The 15,275-nt window shown below is 39.4% G+C and overlaps 1 protein-coding gene across 2 annotated transcripts in view; it reads right to left on the bottom strand.

The window, feature by feature from the left end:
* The window catches only part of EIF2B3 (eukaryotic translation initiation factor 2B subunit gamma), a 131,095-nt gene that overhangs the window by 61,014 nt on the left and 54,806 nt on the right, over positions 1-15,275 (bottom strand). For both annotated transcript variants that reach the window (XM_021683839.1, XM_021683841.1), the window contains exon 5: positions 15,065-15,176. In XM_021683839.1, coding sequence (XP_021539514.1) covers positions 15,065-15,176 — 112 coding nt within the window. The remainder of the gene's footprint in view (positions 1-15,064; positions 15,177-15,275) is intronic.

Here is a 15,275-nt window from a genome sequence, read left to right on the forward strand (position 1 = left end):
CATACTGCTGTCAGATTATCTTTCCAGAATCCTGAATTTGAATCATTTCCCTTTTCAAAAAGTCTTTAATAATTCCCCAGTGTTCAAGGCCCTCTGTTATCGTACCGACGTAACTTCCCAGCCTTATCTCTTAGTATTCCCCAACAGGGACCCTCAATTTGGGTCAGACTGTTCTTAAAGAAATCTTGCATACCCTGTCTCCACACATTTGCTCACAGGATTTTCCTCACGCAGGACCCAGCTTCCTATGTTCCTTTCCATACCTGATCTATATCCATCCTTCAGGTCCAAATTTTTCTCTTACATTTTCCGGACCACCTGAGCCCCTAGGGACTGCTACCTCCTCTAAATTCTTAGAACCCTGCTGGCTGTAATTGTTCAATATCTGATATAGGTTGCTATTGTTTGTTAACCTTTATTTTTTTAAAATATATATTTATTTTAGAGAGAGAGCGCGCGCATGTGCACGTGAGTGGGGGGAGGGGCAGAGGGAAAGAATCTTCAAGCAGATTCCCCGCTGAGCGTGGAGCCCACTGACACAGAGCCTGATCTCCCGACCCATGATCACGACCTGAGCTGAAACCAAGAGCCTGACACTCAGCTGCTCAACTGAGCCACCCAGACACCCCTGTTTGTTAGCCTTTTATATGCATAATCTTATCTTCCACCGAGGTGAATAAATTCTTTGAGATTGTCTCCTGCCTCAAGGATCCCCTTAAATACTAAGACAGTGATTTGACCCGAAGAGGTAATTTGATAAACATTTGTCAGTTGAACAATGTGTTCCTGAAAAATAGAAAGGCTGAGCTAATGGGAAAGGCCCAGATCTGTCCCTAATTAGGTAAAGGATATGAAACAAACCCTTTTTCCTCTGGCTTTCAGCATCATTATCTGAAATATAGGTGACTGGACTAAGTGACATTCTAGCTGTGGCAGTCTATGATCTGATCTTACAACTAAGATCATATTTTCAATGCAATAAGAGATATTATTTAATTGTATCTTATGGTGACCTTTTCTAAAATACAAAGAACCCCCCCCCTGCCCCCGGTTCCTAAAATTTTAATTTTGATAAATGAACTTAGAAAAAAAGAAAAAAAATCCATAACAAACCCCTTCTTTTTCTTATAGAAAGAATTCCAATTCGGTCAGCTATATCCTGGCTAAGAAATAAGCTGTGTTAACAAGGTACCATCATAACTATTCCTTATCGAGAAGAAAAAAAAAAAGAACTCCAATGGAGCTGGCAAACTACAGCCTGCCAGTTGGATGGCCCTCATGTCTGTTTTTGTAGATAAAGTTGTACTGGAACACAGCCATGCTCATTTGTTACATATCTTAGGATGCTTCTGTGCTAAAACAGCAGAGTTGAATAAACGTTAACACCATATGGTCTGCAAAGTCTAAAATATTTAGAATTTGCCCTTACAGAAAAAGTCTGCCAATCCTTGTTTTATATCTCAACATTCATCAAAGTGCCAAAGCCCTAGATTACAGACCCTTAATCACAACTGGTCACTAGGTGATCTCCCACTAATTCGTTCAACAAATATTTATTGGGATTTTTTATTTTTATTTTATTTTTTAAGATTTTATTTATGTATTTGACAGAGACAGACACAGCGAGAGAGGGAACACAAGCAGGGGGAGTGGGAGAGGAGAAGCAGGCTTCCCGCTGAGCAGGGAGCCCGATGTGGGACTCGATCCCAGGACCCTGGGATCATGACCTGAGCCGAAGGCAGACGCTTAACGACTGAGCCACCCAGGCGCCCGGGGATTTTTTATTTCTAACTAAATCATTCAATTTCCTCATCTGTAAAATGGCATATTATAATATCTACTTCATAGGGTTATTGTAAGCATTATAAAGCCTTTAACACAATGCCTGACACAAAATTTTTAAAATGAGAGCAAATATCATCATCATTATCACCACCACCACCACCACCACCATCACTACCATCCTTTCCTGATGTCCTAGGAAGAAGCAGGCTCTCGCTGATGGCCATGACCACCTAAGTGAAAGGAGAGAACCCTAGCCTCCCTGAGGCTTGACTTCATGCTTAGGAAAGAGCTTTATTTTGACAGCACTCAGATTAACCACAAAAAAATGGAGGGGGGGGGCACCTGGGTGGCTCAGTCGTTAAGCGTCTGCCTGTATGGAATGCAATATATAGGAATGCAAAATAGGAATGCAAAGAGCATTCCCTATTTTTTTTTTAAAGATTTTATTTATTTATTTGAGAGAGAGAGAATGAGAGAGAGCACATGAGAGGGGGGAGGGTCAGAGGGAGAAGCAGACTCCCCGCCGAGCAGGGAGCCCGATGCGGGACTCGATCCAGGGACTCCAGGATCATGACCTGAGCCGAAGGCAGTTGCTTAACCAGCTGAGCCACCCAGGCGCCCGGGAATGCTCTTTTGATACAAAATGGCAGTTGACCCCACAAGTCCTCTGACACCAGATATATCAAGAACTCGGTATCTTTTTCAGAGTTTATTAGGAAAACAAATATGATTTGAGTTCATGAACACCTCTCTTGAGAAATTAGAGCGTGCTTGCAGTCCCAAACTTAAGCAACAACATTATAAGACAATGTGAAATTAAATGATGCCACTGACTTATCACTACCTCCTAAATCAACCATCTACTCAAATTTGGTAACAAACCAATTTCCTCACTTGTGAGAACTATAATTTTTAAAAAGCTGAACAGCCTAAAAAATTTATATAGTTTTTTCTAATTTAATCCAACAAGTAAATGGTGAGAGCCTACTTTTCTCTCTCTTCTATTTTTTTTAAGATTTTATTTATTTATTTGAGAGAGAGAGAGAGAGATAGCAAGAGAGAGCACAAGCGGGGAAGAGAGGGAGAAGCAGGGTCCCTGCGCAGCAGGGAGCCCCATGTGGGGCTCGATCCCAGGACCCTGAGATCATGACCTGAGCCAAAGGCAGCCACTTAACTGACTGAGCCACCCAGGTGCCCCTTCTCTTTTATAGTGTTGGTCATACCTCTCCAATATGCATAGAAGTTGTCTGAGGAATTAAGAATGTTTTATGTTCTTTTGGGGATCCTTCAAAATTCTGAACAATGAAATCTAAATAACTCATTGGTGGAAGAAAAGATTTAAAATCAAGCACCAATGGTGGGAGGATGGGTCAGCCTGGTGATGGGTATTAAAGAGGGCACGTTCTGCATGGAGCATTGGGTGTTATACGCAAACAATGAATCATGGAACACTACATCAAAAACTAATGATGTAATGTATGGGGATTAACATAATAAAAAAATAAAAATAAAATCAAGCACTAGCATCAAGTGATAAATAATGGATACCTAAAATGTGATGTATATCCATACAACAGAATATTATTCAACAATAAAAAGGAATGAAGTACTGACATAAGCTACAACACAAATAAATCTTGGAAACATTATGCTAAGTGAATGAAACCAGCCACAAAGGCCACATATTATATGATTATATTTATATGAAATGTCCAGAATAGGCAAATATATATAGATATAAAGTAGATTAGTTTAGGTTGCCTACGGTGGGAGGGGAGGATTGGAGAAAAACAAGGAGTGACTTAATGGGTATTGAGTTTCCTATTGGGGTAGTAAAAATGCTCTAAAAAATTGTGGTGATGGTTGTACAACTCTGTGAATATATTAAAAACCACTGAACTGTCACTTTAAATGGATGAATTGTACATTGTATATTTATAGCTCAATAAAGCTGTTATATTTTTAAAAAGAAAAAACAGGGGCGCCTGGGTAGCTCAGTCAGTTAAGTGCCTGACTCTTGATTTAGGCTCAGGTAATGATGTGAGCTGGCATGAGAGGGTACCATCCCAGGAATCACAGACACATACAGTATTTGCACCTACTTTTCTCAAATACACAGAACTGTATACTACAAAGAGTACATTTTACTGTATATAAATGACACCTCAATGAACTTAAAAAAAAAATCAAGTTCTAGGTAATTAGAAACAATCTAAATGTCCAGCACTGGGTATGTTTAGATAAATGATGGTATATGTATATATTCATATGACAGATAATTATACAGCTATTGAAAACCATGTTAAAAAACTAAGAGGATTGTGATAGTCAGGACAATGGCCTTTCAAAGATGTCTACTTTGGAACCTGTGATTGTATTACCTTATATGGCAAAAGGGACTTTGCAGGCACAATTAAGTTAAGGTTCTTGAGATGGATAGGTTATCCTAGATTATCCTGGTGAGCCCAATATAATTACCAGGGTATTTATGAGAGGAAGACAAATAGTTGACTAAGTACTTTTTGTACATTTTTTTTTTAAGATTTTATTTATTTATTTGAGAGAGAAAGAGTGCACGCATGAGTGTGGGGGAGGAGAAGAGGGAAAGGGAGAAGCAGACAACACCCCCCCCCCCCCCCCCCCCCAGGGAGCCCAATGCAGCGCTTGATCCCAGGACCATAAGATCATGACCTGAGCCGAAGGCAGACCTTAACCAACTGAGCCACCCAGGCGCCCCACTGACTAAGTACTTTTTAACTGATATGTCATTTAATTCTCCCGAATCATCTAGCCCTGAGTGCTCAAATGCCAGCCATATCATTGGGTCTGACTGCAACACCACAAATCTAGTGGGCTGCCATTTGAATACTCTAGGGTTTATTTGGTTCTGCAAACATGTCTACAGTGTTGGACAGATGCTGCCTACACTAGCTGGATCCTTTTCCTTGAGCTATGGATATAGCCTGAAGCCCCTGAAGAATGAGAATCAGCTCTAAGCAGAAGTTTCAGGTGTCTGATTCACTTTCATTATGCTTCCATTTACTCCTGGGGTGCTGGAAAATTCCTTTAGACTGATAGAATAAATGACTATCCCTTTATAAAATATTTATAGAGAGAAGAGCAGCACTATTGGGCCACAAACTGGTAAGTTGAACAGGAGTGGGTTTTGAATGTTGGTACATTACCATCATCCAAGAAGCTTTTTAAAAATGCCCGTCCTATGCCAGACCAATTAAATAAGAATCTCTAGTGGTGGGGCTCAGCCATCAGCATCTTAAAAAATGTTCCCCAGGGTTGAGAACTATTGGTCTTGTGAGAAGAGCAGACAAGAAATTAGTGCTTACAGTAGTGAAGCTGGAAAGACTCTGATTGAACAGATATATATTTCTTGGTACATGCTCAGTCAGGAGTTATAAAAGGCGTGCATGTTATTACATAACATTCATCATAGTTTTTATACATGCAGAGGCCAATGCATCAGGTTTCCTTCCTGAGAAAGAAAATAATTTAATAATCCAGGCAGCTTAATTCTACAATTGCAAAAATGATCATCCCGAGGGTGAGAAAATTTGCTTTACCAGGTGGTAGCAAACCACGAGGAAAACCATTATTGTGTGTCAAAGTCTGGATTCACAAGAAGTGAGCTGAGACAGCATTTGGGGGGCAAGATGTTTATTAGGGATCAATACCTGCAAAAGGAAGAGGAGGAAGCAAGACTGGGCAGAGGCAAACTGAACTGAGATGCAGGTTCCACAAAGCCTCGGCCAACCCAGCAGGGAGCTCTGGAGCAGGTATTGCCTATCAGAGGGACTGGGCCTTTAAACCCATCCCTCATTTAGTCTTGGGATGCAGGCTGCCCCCCCAGCAAGGGTATGACCTCAGGCAATGTGGCTCTTACAGATGAGGGAGATCCTGAAGGTGACAGCTAGAGGCTACTACACTACTACACTCCTTATAGATGAGCAGCAAATCCTTCCTTGAAGGGGTACCTAGGCATTTTACCACTATGTCTATCATATGGCACTGTAACAATGAACCCTGTGGGTCAAGAGGTGGTTCCTTTTCTCAAGAATTCATTCTAACCCAGGCCTCTCTCCCTAGAAACACAAGAAAGAAAAATTATGAGACTGTTAGTTGCCAATGTTTAAACAACAAAAACCCTTCAAGTTTAGTAAGACCATAGGATGACTGCCCATTTCCTTAATGTTTTGGACCGAGCTGACAGTTTGTCCAAGATCTTAGCTAAGACAGGATGCATCCCACATATATGTCCACATGACTTTCCCTACTTCCAAGATATGTGGGGAACAAACTGAGGTGGAAAGGAAAGGAACTGTGCTATATAAGCACATTATTTTTTTCCTTCCAAGACGTCTTTCAGTTTCACTATTTATGGAAAACTCTTGATCCAAAGCCTAGAGATTTAGAATCTTATTGGTCATCTATAGTTATATAACAAATTACCTCAAACTCAGAGGCTTAAAATAACAAACTATTATCTCAGTTTTTGGAATTGGGGAGTGGTTTCATGGTTGTGACTCAGGTTCTCTCAGGAGGCTGTAGTCAAGCTGCTGGCCAAGGGCTGCAATCATCTCCAGGCCGACTGGAGGAGAATCTGCTTTCAACATGCTATTGACAAGTCTCAGAATATCTGCTTCCAAGCTCACCAATGTGGTTGCTGGCAGTTCCTCACCACATGGGTTTCTCCATAACCTGCCTGAATGTTCTCATGACATGGCAGCTACCTGTCAAGAAGGTGTTTTTTTTTTTTCTCCCTTAGAAGGGCTCATAGGTGCCGTATCTGTGAGTCCCTTCATGTTTGAGATTTGTCTTCCTGTTGCCCTTATATTTATCTTTGAAAAAAGATTTTACTTATTTATATGAGAGAGAGAGCATGCACACACGCATTAGCGGGGAGGAGGAGAGGGAGAGGGAGAAGGAAAGAATCTCAAGCAGATGGTGCTGAGCATGGAGCCTGATGCAGGGCTGGATTTCATGACCCTAAAGTTTGGTAAGTTTACTAGGATAGATCTGGCCAAATTTTCTTAGAACACACAATACTCTTAAAATTTGCAGATTCTTTTAAAAATATTTTATTTATTTGAGAGAGAGAGAGAGAGAAAATATGAGTGGGGGAGGGGCAGAGGGCAAAGCAGGCTCCCGCTGAGCAGGGAGCCAGATGCAGGGCTGGATCCCAGGACCCTGGGAACATGACCTGAGCTGAAGGCAGAGGCTTAACTGACTAAGCCATCCAGGTGCCCCATAAAATTTGCAGATTTTTTTTTTTTAAGACTTTATTTATTTATTTGACAGAGAGAGACACAGCAAGAGAGGGAACACAAGCAGGGGGAGTGGGAGAGGGAGAAGCAGGCTTCCTGCTGAGCAGGGAGCCCGATGCTGGGCTTGATCCCAGGACTTTGGGATCAAGACCTGAGCTGAAGGCAGACGCTTAACAACTGAGCCACCCAGGCGCCCTAAATCTGCAGATTTTTACTTGATTCAGGAATTTTTATTGTATTTTATCTTGTTTTTAATTAAAAAAAATTGAAATTACATATGCACATACTTTATGTAAGTAAGTAAGGTTAAGTAGTTTCTCGAGGCTTACAATGAAAAATTTCAGTCCTCTATTCCCTCCCCTCCCCATTTTCTGTTCCCCAGAAGCACCCATTTTCAATTCTTTTAGTGGATCCATTTAGTATTTATATCTGTATTTCTAATAACATTCTAATATTGATATTTCTTAGTTTTCCCATTTCAGACATTATCTGTTGATTTCCCACTATGGAAATGAGGATTTAGCTTTCTTTCATCACCAGCCCTGCCCCTACCACATATACCCATACTTCCTGTAACTTCTATCTTCCTAATTTTACTATTTTGGTTAGTTCAATAACCAAAGTTTGTTATTATGACTTCAGCCTTAGGTATTGGCTATTAACTTTTTTTTTTTTTTTAAGATTTTATTCATTTACTTGACAGAGAGAGAGCACAAGTAGGCAGAGCGGCAGGCAGAGGGAGAAGGAGAAGTAGGCTCCTCATGAGCAGAGAGCCCGATGTGGGGCTCGATCCCAGGACCCCGGGACCATGACCTGAGCGGAAGGCAGACGCTTAATGACTGAGCCACCCAGGCGCCCCATTGGCTATTAACTATTAAAGAGGAAGTTTATCTCTCTTATCTTCCCTTGTGTCTCCAACACACTAACTCTCCCTCTCATCATTCCAAAGTAATTATCATAATTTTGGTTAGATCAAGTCAGTGATTACATTACAATACATATATAAACATTAGTTACAGCTGAGACATTCAGTAACTAATGGTTAATTTTTTTCCTGCATATTTTTGTTTGCCTTGGTATTATTGTTTTCTCTCATTTCTTAGTTTTCCAGATACTTATCAATAATTCAACCCCAAACTAACCACCAAGTGCTCAAAACTCCTCTCAAAATGTTGAGATGCATCAAGTATTCTGTCATTTTCATGAGAAGAAATATGATCATCCTGAAGAAATTATTCCCAAAGTTTTCTGACCTATTCCAATCTGGTCTGATTGCCATCTACACTGGTGTTACCCTGGAATCATCATCATCCTAGGGATTCTTTTTCCTATAATCCCATGTCTTTCTCTTTCTTAGGTTATGCCAGGTTTTGGTGTTACAAATCCTGTAGCAGCTTTCTGAAAACAGATGCTTGGAAAGCAAATGTCTGTAAAATGCTTATTCTACTCTCACACTTGATTGACAGTTTGACTACATATAGATTTAAGAATTTTGAAAGCTGCTGTTAAAAGTTCAAAGCTGTTTTAATTCCTTTATGTATGATATCTCCCCTCCCATCTGGAAGCTTGTTGGATCTTCTCTTTTTTTTTTAAGATTTTATTTATTTATTTGACAGAGAGAGAGAAAGCCAGAGAGGGAACACAAGCAGGGGGAGTGGGAGAGGGAGAAGCAGGCTTCCCGCAGAGCAGGGAGCCTGAAGCTGGGCTCGATCCCAGGACCCTGGGATCATGACCTAAGCTGAAGGCAGACACTTAACGACTGAGCCACCCAGGTGCCCAGGATCTTCTCTTTGACATCAGTGTTACAACAGTAAAATGTTCTCAAATTTCACAATGACAACCTTGGTATGTTTCTTTTCATGCATTCTGCTGGGCACTGTTTCTTTCTGTCTAGAAACCCAGATCCTTTCATTCTGAGAAACGTTTTTTATATTTCTCCACTGATGCTATCTTCCCCCATTTTCTCTGTTCCCTTTTTCTGAAACTCCTAATATTCAAATGTTGGACCTCCTAGGCTGCTTCTTTAATTTTCTTTTTATTTCTCTATTTTTCATCAATTTGTTGTTTTATTCTGCTTTGTGAGACATTTTCCAAAAATTTTTTCAAAATTTTCAACCTTTCTATTGAGTTTTTCATTTTTACCATTAGCACTTCCTTCTTCTCTAAGTGCTCCCCTTAAAAAATTTTTTTTGAGTATACCTGACCACAACGTAGTGACTCAACATCTCTATACCTTATGCTATCCTCGCAAGTGCAGCTACCATGTGTCACCAAAGAACGTTATTACAGTATCATTGACTATATATTCCCTAAGTTGTGCCCTTTATTCCCATGATTTATTCATTCCATAACTGGAAGCCTGTACCTCCTACTCCTTCACTCATTTTGCTCATCCCCTCACTCTCCCTCCCTCTGGGAGCCACCAGTTTGTTCTCTGTATTTATAGGTCTGATTCTGCTTTTTTGTTTTTTATTCGTTTCATTTTTTAGATTCCACATGTAAGCAAAATATATAGCATTTGTTTTTCTCAGTCTGACTTAATCACTTAGCATAATACCATCTAGGTCCATTCATGTTGTTGCAAATGGCAAGATCTCATCCTCTATAATGGTTGCATAATATTTCTGTGTGTGTGTGTGTGTGTGTGTACATACATACCACAACTTCTCTATCCATCTATTGATGGACACCCATCCAGTGCGCTGCCTTTTTGTTTTGTTGATGGTTTCCTTCTCTGGGCAAAAGCTTTTTATTTTAATGTAATCCCAGTAGTTTATTTTTGTTCTTGTTTTCCTTGCCTTAGGAGACATATATAGAAAAATGTTATGGTCAATGTCAGAGAAATTACTGCTTATGTTCTCTTCTAGGAATTTTATGTTTTTAGGTCTCACATTTAGTCTTTAATCCATTTTGAGCTTATTTTTGTGTATGATGTTAGAAAGTGGTCCAGTTTCATTCTTTTTTATGTAGCTGTCCAGTTCCCTCAGCACCATTTATTGAAGAGACTGTCTTTTCTGTATTGTATATTCTTGCCTCCTTTGTCATAAGTTAATTGACCATATAAACCATGGATTTATTTCTGGGCTCTCTATTCTGTTCCATTGATCTCATGTCTATTTTTGTACCACTAAATGCTCCCTTTTTAATATAGCAATCTGCTTTTGGGTTCATGAATACAGTATTCTCTCATCTTTCAATGAGGGCAAGGATTTTGGTATGTTTTGTTTGCTGCTGTATTCCTAGCTCCTAGGATAGTGGTATTAAGATGCTCAAATATTAATAAATCTTTCTGATTAATGGTACCTTTTTTGAAGTTTTCTTCTCTCTGAACAATTTCTGTTGGTTTTTCTTTTTGTTTTTTTTTTCCTGTTTGTTCTGGCCTCTAGATCTTGTAATCCCTGTTTCTTTTCTGTCTAAATTTAAGAGTGGCACAATATATATCTCACTGTGAGCACCCAACATGTGGTAAGCTTTGTTAATTTTGAAATTCAATGAAGGATGACGCAAGAAGTGGGTCTTCCAGTGGGAATTCCCCAATGTCTGTATCTTTAGGTCTCCTCTTGGACTGTCTTTTACCATAGAGAAGAATCCTCTAATGTCCTTGCTTGACAGGTGCAAGCCTGGCTGCTAGTATATAGAAGCTAAGTGGGAAACAGAAACTGAAGACCTCAAGATATACATTCACTTAATGCCCATTTTTTGTATGGTACCTCTAACCTCATTCATGCCTAGCATTGCCCCAATCCAGAGATCTTTTATTTTACCCTCTTCTGAGAATAAATCTTCAGTCTTTTGCTAGCGTTATGAGGTTTGGGCGGAGGAAATCTGAGGATCTATCTACAGTTTGGACAAATTTTCATGTAATCCAGTTTTTAGCTTCACTTGTGGATATACTTGGTGTTGCTGAGTCTTGACTCTAGAGTTTTGTAGGGTAAATCAGTTTGCAGTTCAGCTTCCCCCACTGCTGGCTTAGCATTCAGCTTTCTCAGGTATGTTCAATTGTCTTGCTTTCCTTCTTCCAAACTTTTGTTGTTGCTCTTTCCTTTTTCATCTTTAGTCTTCTGGATTTACCCCTCTCTAAAATCCCCGTATTGCTGTTTTAGTGGGGTTTCAGAAGTCATCGTATTTACTCAGCCCTTCTATCTTTATATTAAAATCCTTAAATAAAATTAGTTTACCAAGAAGTCCTTATATCTTTGAATATGCCTTTTGGTCACATGTTTAGTTCTCGTTCTCAGAGACATTAATTTATTGAGTCATCTTTGTCTTTTTTTTTTCTATTAGATTCTCTATAATTTTTAATTTCTTTTTTCATCAAAATCACTAAATACCTCAAACCTTTCCTCTATGTCAATAATTTGATTTTCAGTGGTATCTGTTGTGTTCTTTGCTATTTTAATTGGTGAGTTGTTTTATAGTTGTATAGCTGTATAGTATAGGAAATGATAATCACTGAATTATACTTTTTTCAGGATACACTGTCTTTTGTAGAACATTTTTCTTGCTTTCATTTTGTTTGCTGTATGTTTGTATAGTTGACATACTGATTATTTTAGTCTTGTTCATTCTTGTTTTATTTGTTTTGATATGATATGGATGAGTTCTTACCTCTCATCCTCCTGTATCTGAGACCAACTATTATGTGAATGGTGGTTATTTTTTCCTTTTTGTTTATATTGAAGTATAGTTGATACACAATGTTACATTAGTTTCATGTGTACAACACTGTGATTTGACACCTTATGTTATGCTTACCACAAGTGTAGCTACCATCTGTCACCATACAATGCTATTATAATATCACTGACTATATTCCCTGTATTGAACCTTTCATTCCTGTGACTTATTCATCCCATAACTGGAGGCCTGTACCTTCTACTCTCCTTTACCTCTTTTTGCCCACCCCCACTTCCCTCCCCTCCGGCTGCCACCAGTTTGTTCTCTTTATTTATAGGTCTGTTCCTGCTTTTTATTCTTTTTTAATTTTCTTTTTTTAAAAAAGATTTTATTTTATTTATGAGAGAGCACGAGCAGGGAGGAGAGGCAGAGGGAGAGGGAGAAGCAGACTCCCCACTGAGCAGGGAGCCCGCCTGGGATCATGACCTGAGCTGAAGGCAGATGCCCAACCGAATGAGCCACCCAGGTGCCCCATCACATCTTCTTTATCCATTCATCTACCAATGGACACAGGTTGCTTCCATATCTACTGTAAATAATGCTGCAATAAACATAAATGCACATATCTTTTCAAATTACTGTTATTGTTTTCTTTGGGCAAATGCACAGTAGTGCTGGTTCTTTTGTATTCTGTGTACTTTTCTGCGGCTTCAGGGAATGATGTGAGTCAGAGGGATAGAAGGAACAAAGGGAACACAGCTAAGGTACTGCAGAATCTTTGTTAAAATATTTTTCTTTCCTGAGATTCTGTTAAATATTCTGTTTCATTCCACATAATTAAGGGGTATAGTCTATTCCTACAGAGGAATAGTTTCCAGCTTTATATTACTTCACCTATTCATTTTTAGGCTTGACCTTTTGTTTCCGTTAAAGAGTCTGCCTCATTGTTCATTTTCCCTGCTTCATCATTTACTTGAAAGTAGTTGTTCCCACTGCTTCTCAGTCAGAATTAGACAGAAGTAGAGATATGTGCTCAGTTTGCTTCTTTCCAGCTTTGGAGCTATTAGTGAGAATTTGCAGATTTCATTAATACATCAGTATGGCTTCTGGGGAGTGGTGATGGGGTGGAGTTGGGAGCCGACCTTTATTCCTTTCTTTTTCTTTCTTTCTTCTTCTTTTTTTTTTTTTAAGATTTTATTTGTTTATTTGAGAGAGAGAGAGCACAAGCAGGGGGAGGTGCAGAGGGAGAAGCAGGCCCCTGGGATCATAACCTGAGCCAAAGGCCAGATGCTTAACTGACCGAGCCACTGAGGTGCCCCTATTCCTTTCTGTTTCTCATCAGAATCCTGTTTCTTTCCTTGACCACCAGTTTTTAAGCTTTATTATATTTAATTATCTTACTTGGCCATTATTGAAATTTCTGCCAGTTTTATTTATTTATTAAAAAGATTTTATTTATTTATTTGTCAGAGAGAGAGGGAGAGAGAGCGTGCGTGCACGTGCACAAGCAGGAGGGGCGGCAGGCAGAGGGAGAAGCAGGCTCCCCACTGATCAAGGAGCCCAGAGCGGGACTCGATCCCAGGACCATGGGATCATGACCTGAGTTGAAGGCAGATGCTTAACCGACTGAGCCACCCAGGCATCCCTTTCTGCCAGTTTTATATTAATTTAGTTTTTCACATTTAATTAGGAATTAGTAGTAGGAACTTTGTGATGTAATCTGAAACAACCAATTTAATCTGGAAGTGATATTATGCATGTATTTTTCAAGCATTGTTTATTTGTTTAGAAACATAAATAATAATGTCTACTATTTTTTGACCACTTATTATGAAACAGGTGTTAGGCTGTTTTATATACATTTATTCCCCATGGCAGCCCTATCATTATCAAACCCATTTTTATTGATGAGACAACAAAGCTCTAATACCAAACTCTAATCCATTGGGGTAACTGGGCTAGCTAAAGCTAGAATTTAATTTCTTTTTCATTAAAATATATACTTTGAAATATGTCTCCTACCTCTGTTGTGCTAGATAGCAAAACATTAAATAAGACACTTTCCTTTCCCAATTTACTCCTTTCACATTTGTTTCATCCAGGCTCCAAACATGGTTTTTTTGTTTTGTTTTGTTTTATAAGCAGCAAAAATGGGTTTAATCAAGAATAACAGAGAATTGTAATCTGGGACAAGCAAGCTATGGCAAAACCACAGACAAGTCCAACCCAGGCTCCAAACAGTTTTTAAACTTTCCTATGTACTGGTATCAGACAGTACAGCTCTGAGTATGTGGCTTCTGATGAAAAAGTCCATGCTGGGCAAGCACTCAATAAATGCTGATTAAAGAAGATGTGACTGAGTTGCCTATTTGTAGCCACTAGGATGGCTACTATCAAAAAATAGAAAATAACAAGTGTTGACAAGGATGTAGAAAAACTGGAACCTTTGTGCACTGTTGGTGTGATTGTAAAATGGCACAGTCACTATGGGAAACACTATAGAGGTTTCTCCAAAAATTAAAAATAGAACTGTCATAGAATCCAGCAATCCCACTTCTGGGTATATATCCAGAAGAATTCAAAGCAGGATCTCAAAGGGATATGTGCACACCTATGTTCACTGCAGCATTATTCACAATAGCCAAGAGGTAGAAGCAACCCAAATGTCTGCTGACAGATGAATAAATTTTTAAAAATGTGGCCCACACAATGGAATATTATGTAGCCTTAAAAAGGAAGGAAATTCTGACACATGCTACAACATGGATGAACCCTGAGGATATTATACTAAGTGAAATAAGCCAGTCAACAAAGGCCAAATACTGCATAATTCCACTTATCTGAGGTATCTAAAGTAGTCAAATTCATAGAAACAGAAAGTCAAATGGTGGTAACCAGGAGCTGGGGACAGGAAAAAGAGAAGAGTTGTTGTTTAACAGATGCAAAACTTCAGTTCTGCCAAATGAAAAAGTTCTGGAGATCTGTTTCACAACAATGTGAATATGTTTAACACTAGTAAACTGTACACTTAGAAGTGGTTAAGATGGTAAATTTTATGTTGTGTGCTTACCACCATTAAAAAAAAGAAAAGGAAGTTCTAGAACACTGTTAGAAAGACAGTCCTGTTCCCTCTTCTCCCCACAGCTGCTTTGCCCTACTGCTACGCAGGATTTGACTCTACCTTGGCAAGAAAAGACACAGGGAAAAGCTAAGCTTGTGCAGTGAAGAAAAGCCTTCATTTGCCTCATGGGAAAACAGTCACATACTTTTGTCAATTTCACACAGTATAATCTAGTTTTCATTCCCCCTTTCCCACCCACTGGGTGGTTTTATTTTGTTTTAAGACAAGGAGAATTGCCAGAAAGAAAAACCCTAGGGCTTACTTCTGCAGGATGGATCCCTTAATGACCAGCTCTTCATCCAAGTCCGCTTCATTAGCCATGAAGAGCAGCCTCTTTCCTGTGCTGTCCACTCCAATGAAGTCACGCTGCTCCACTGAATCATACAAAAGAAGGGAAATCAAACAAAGCCATTTGCCCCTGCCTGCATGACTAAGTCAGGGAGACAGGGCACCTGCTCACAATTCTCTTGGAA

The sequence above is a fragment of the Neomonachus schauinslandi genome, chromosome 4 (assembly GCF_002201575.2).
Source record: "Neomonachus schauinslandi chromosome 4, ASM220157v2, whole genome shotgun sequence".
NCBI classification, from domain to species: Eukaryota; Metazoa; Chordata; class Mammalia; order Carnivora; family Phocidae; genus Neomonachus; species Neomonachus schauinslandi.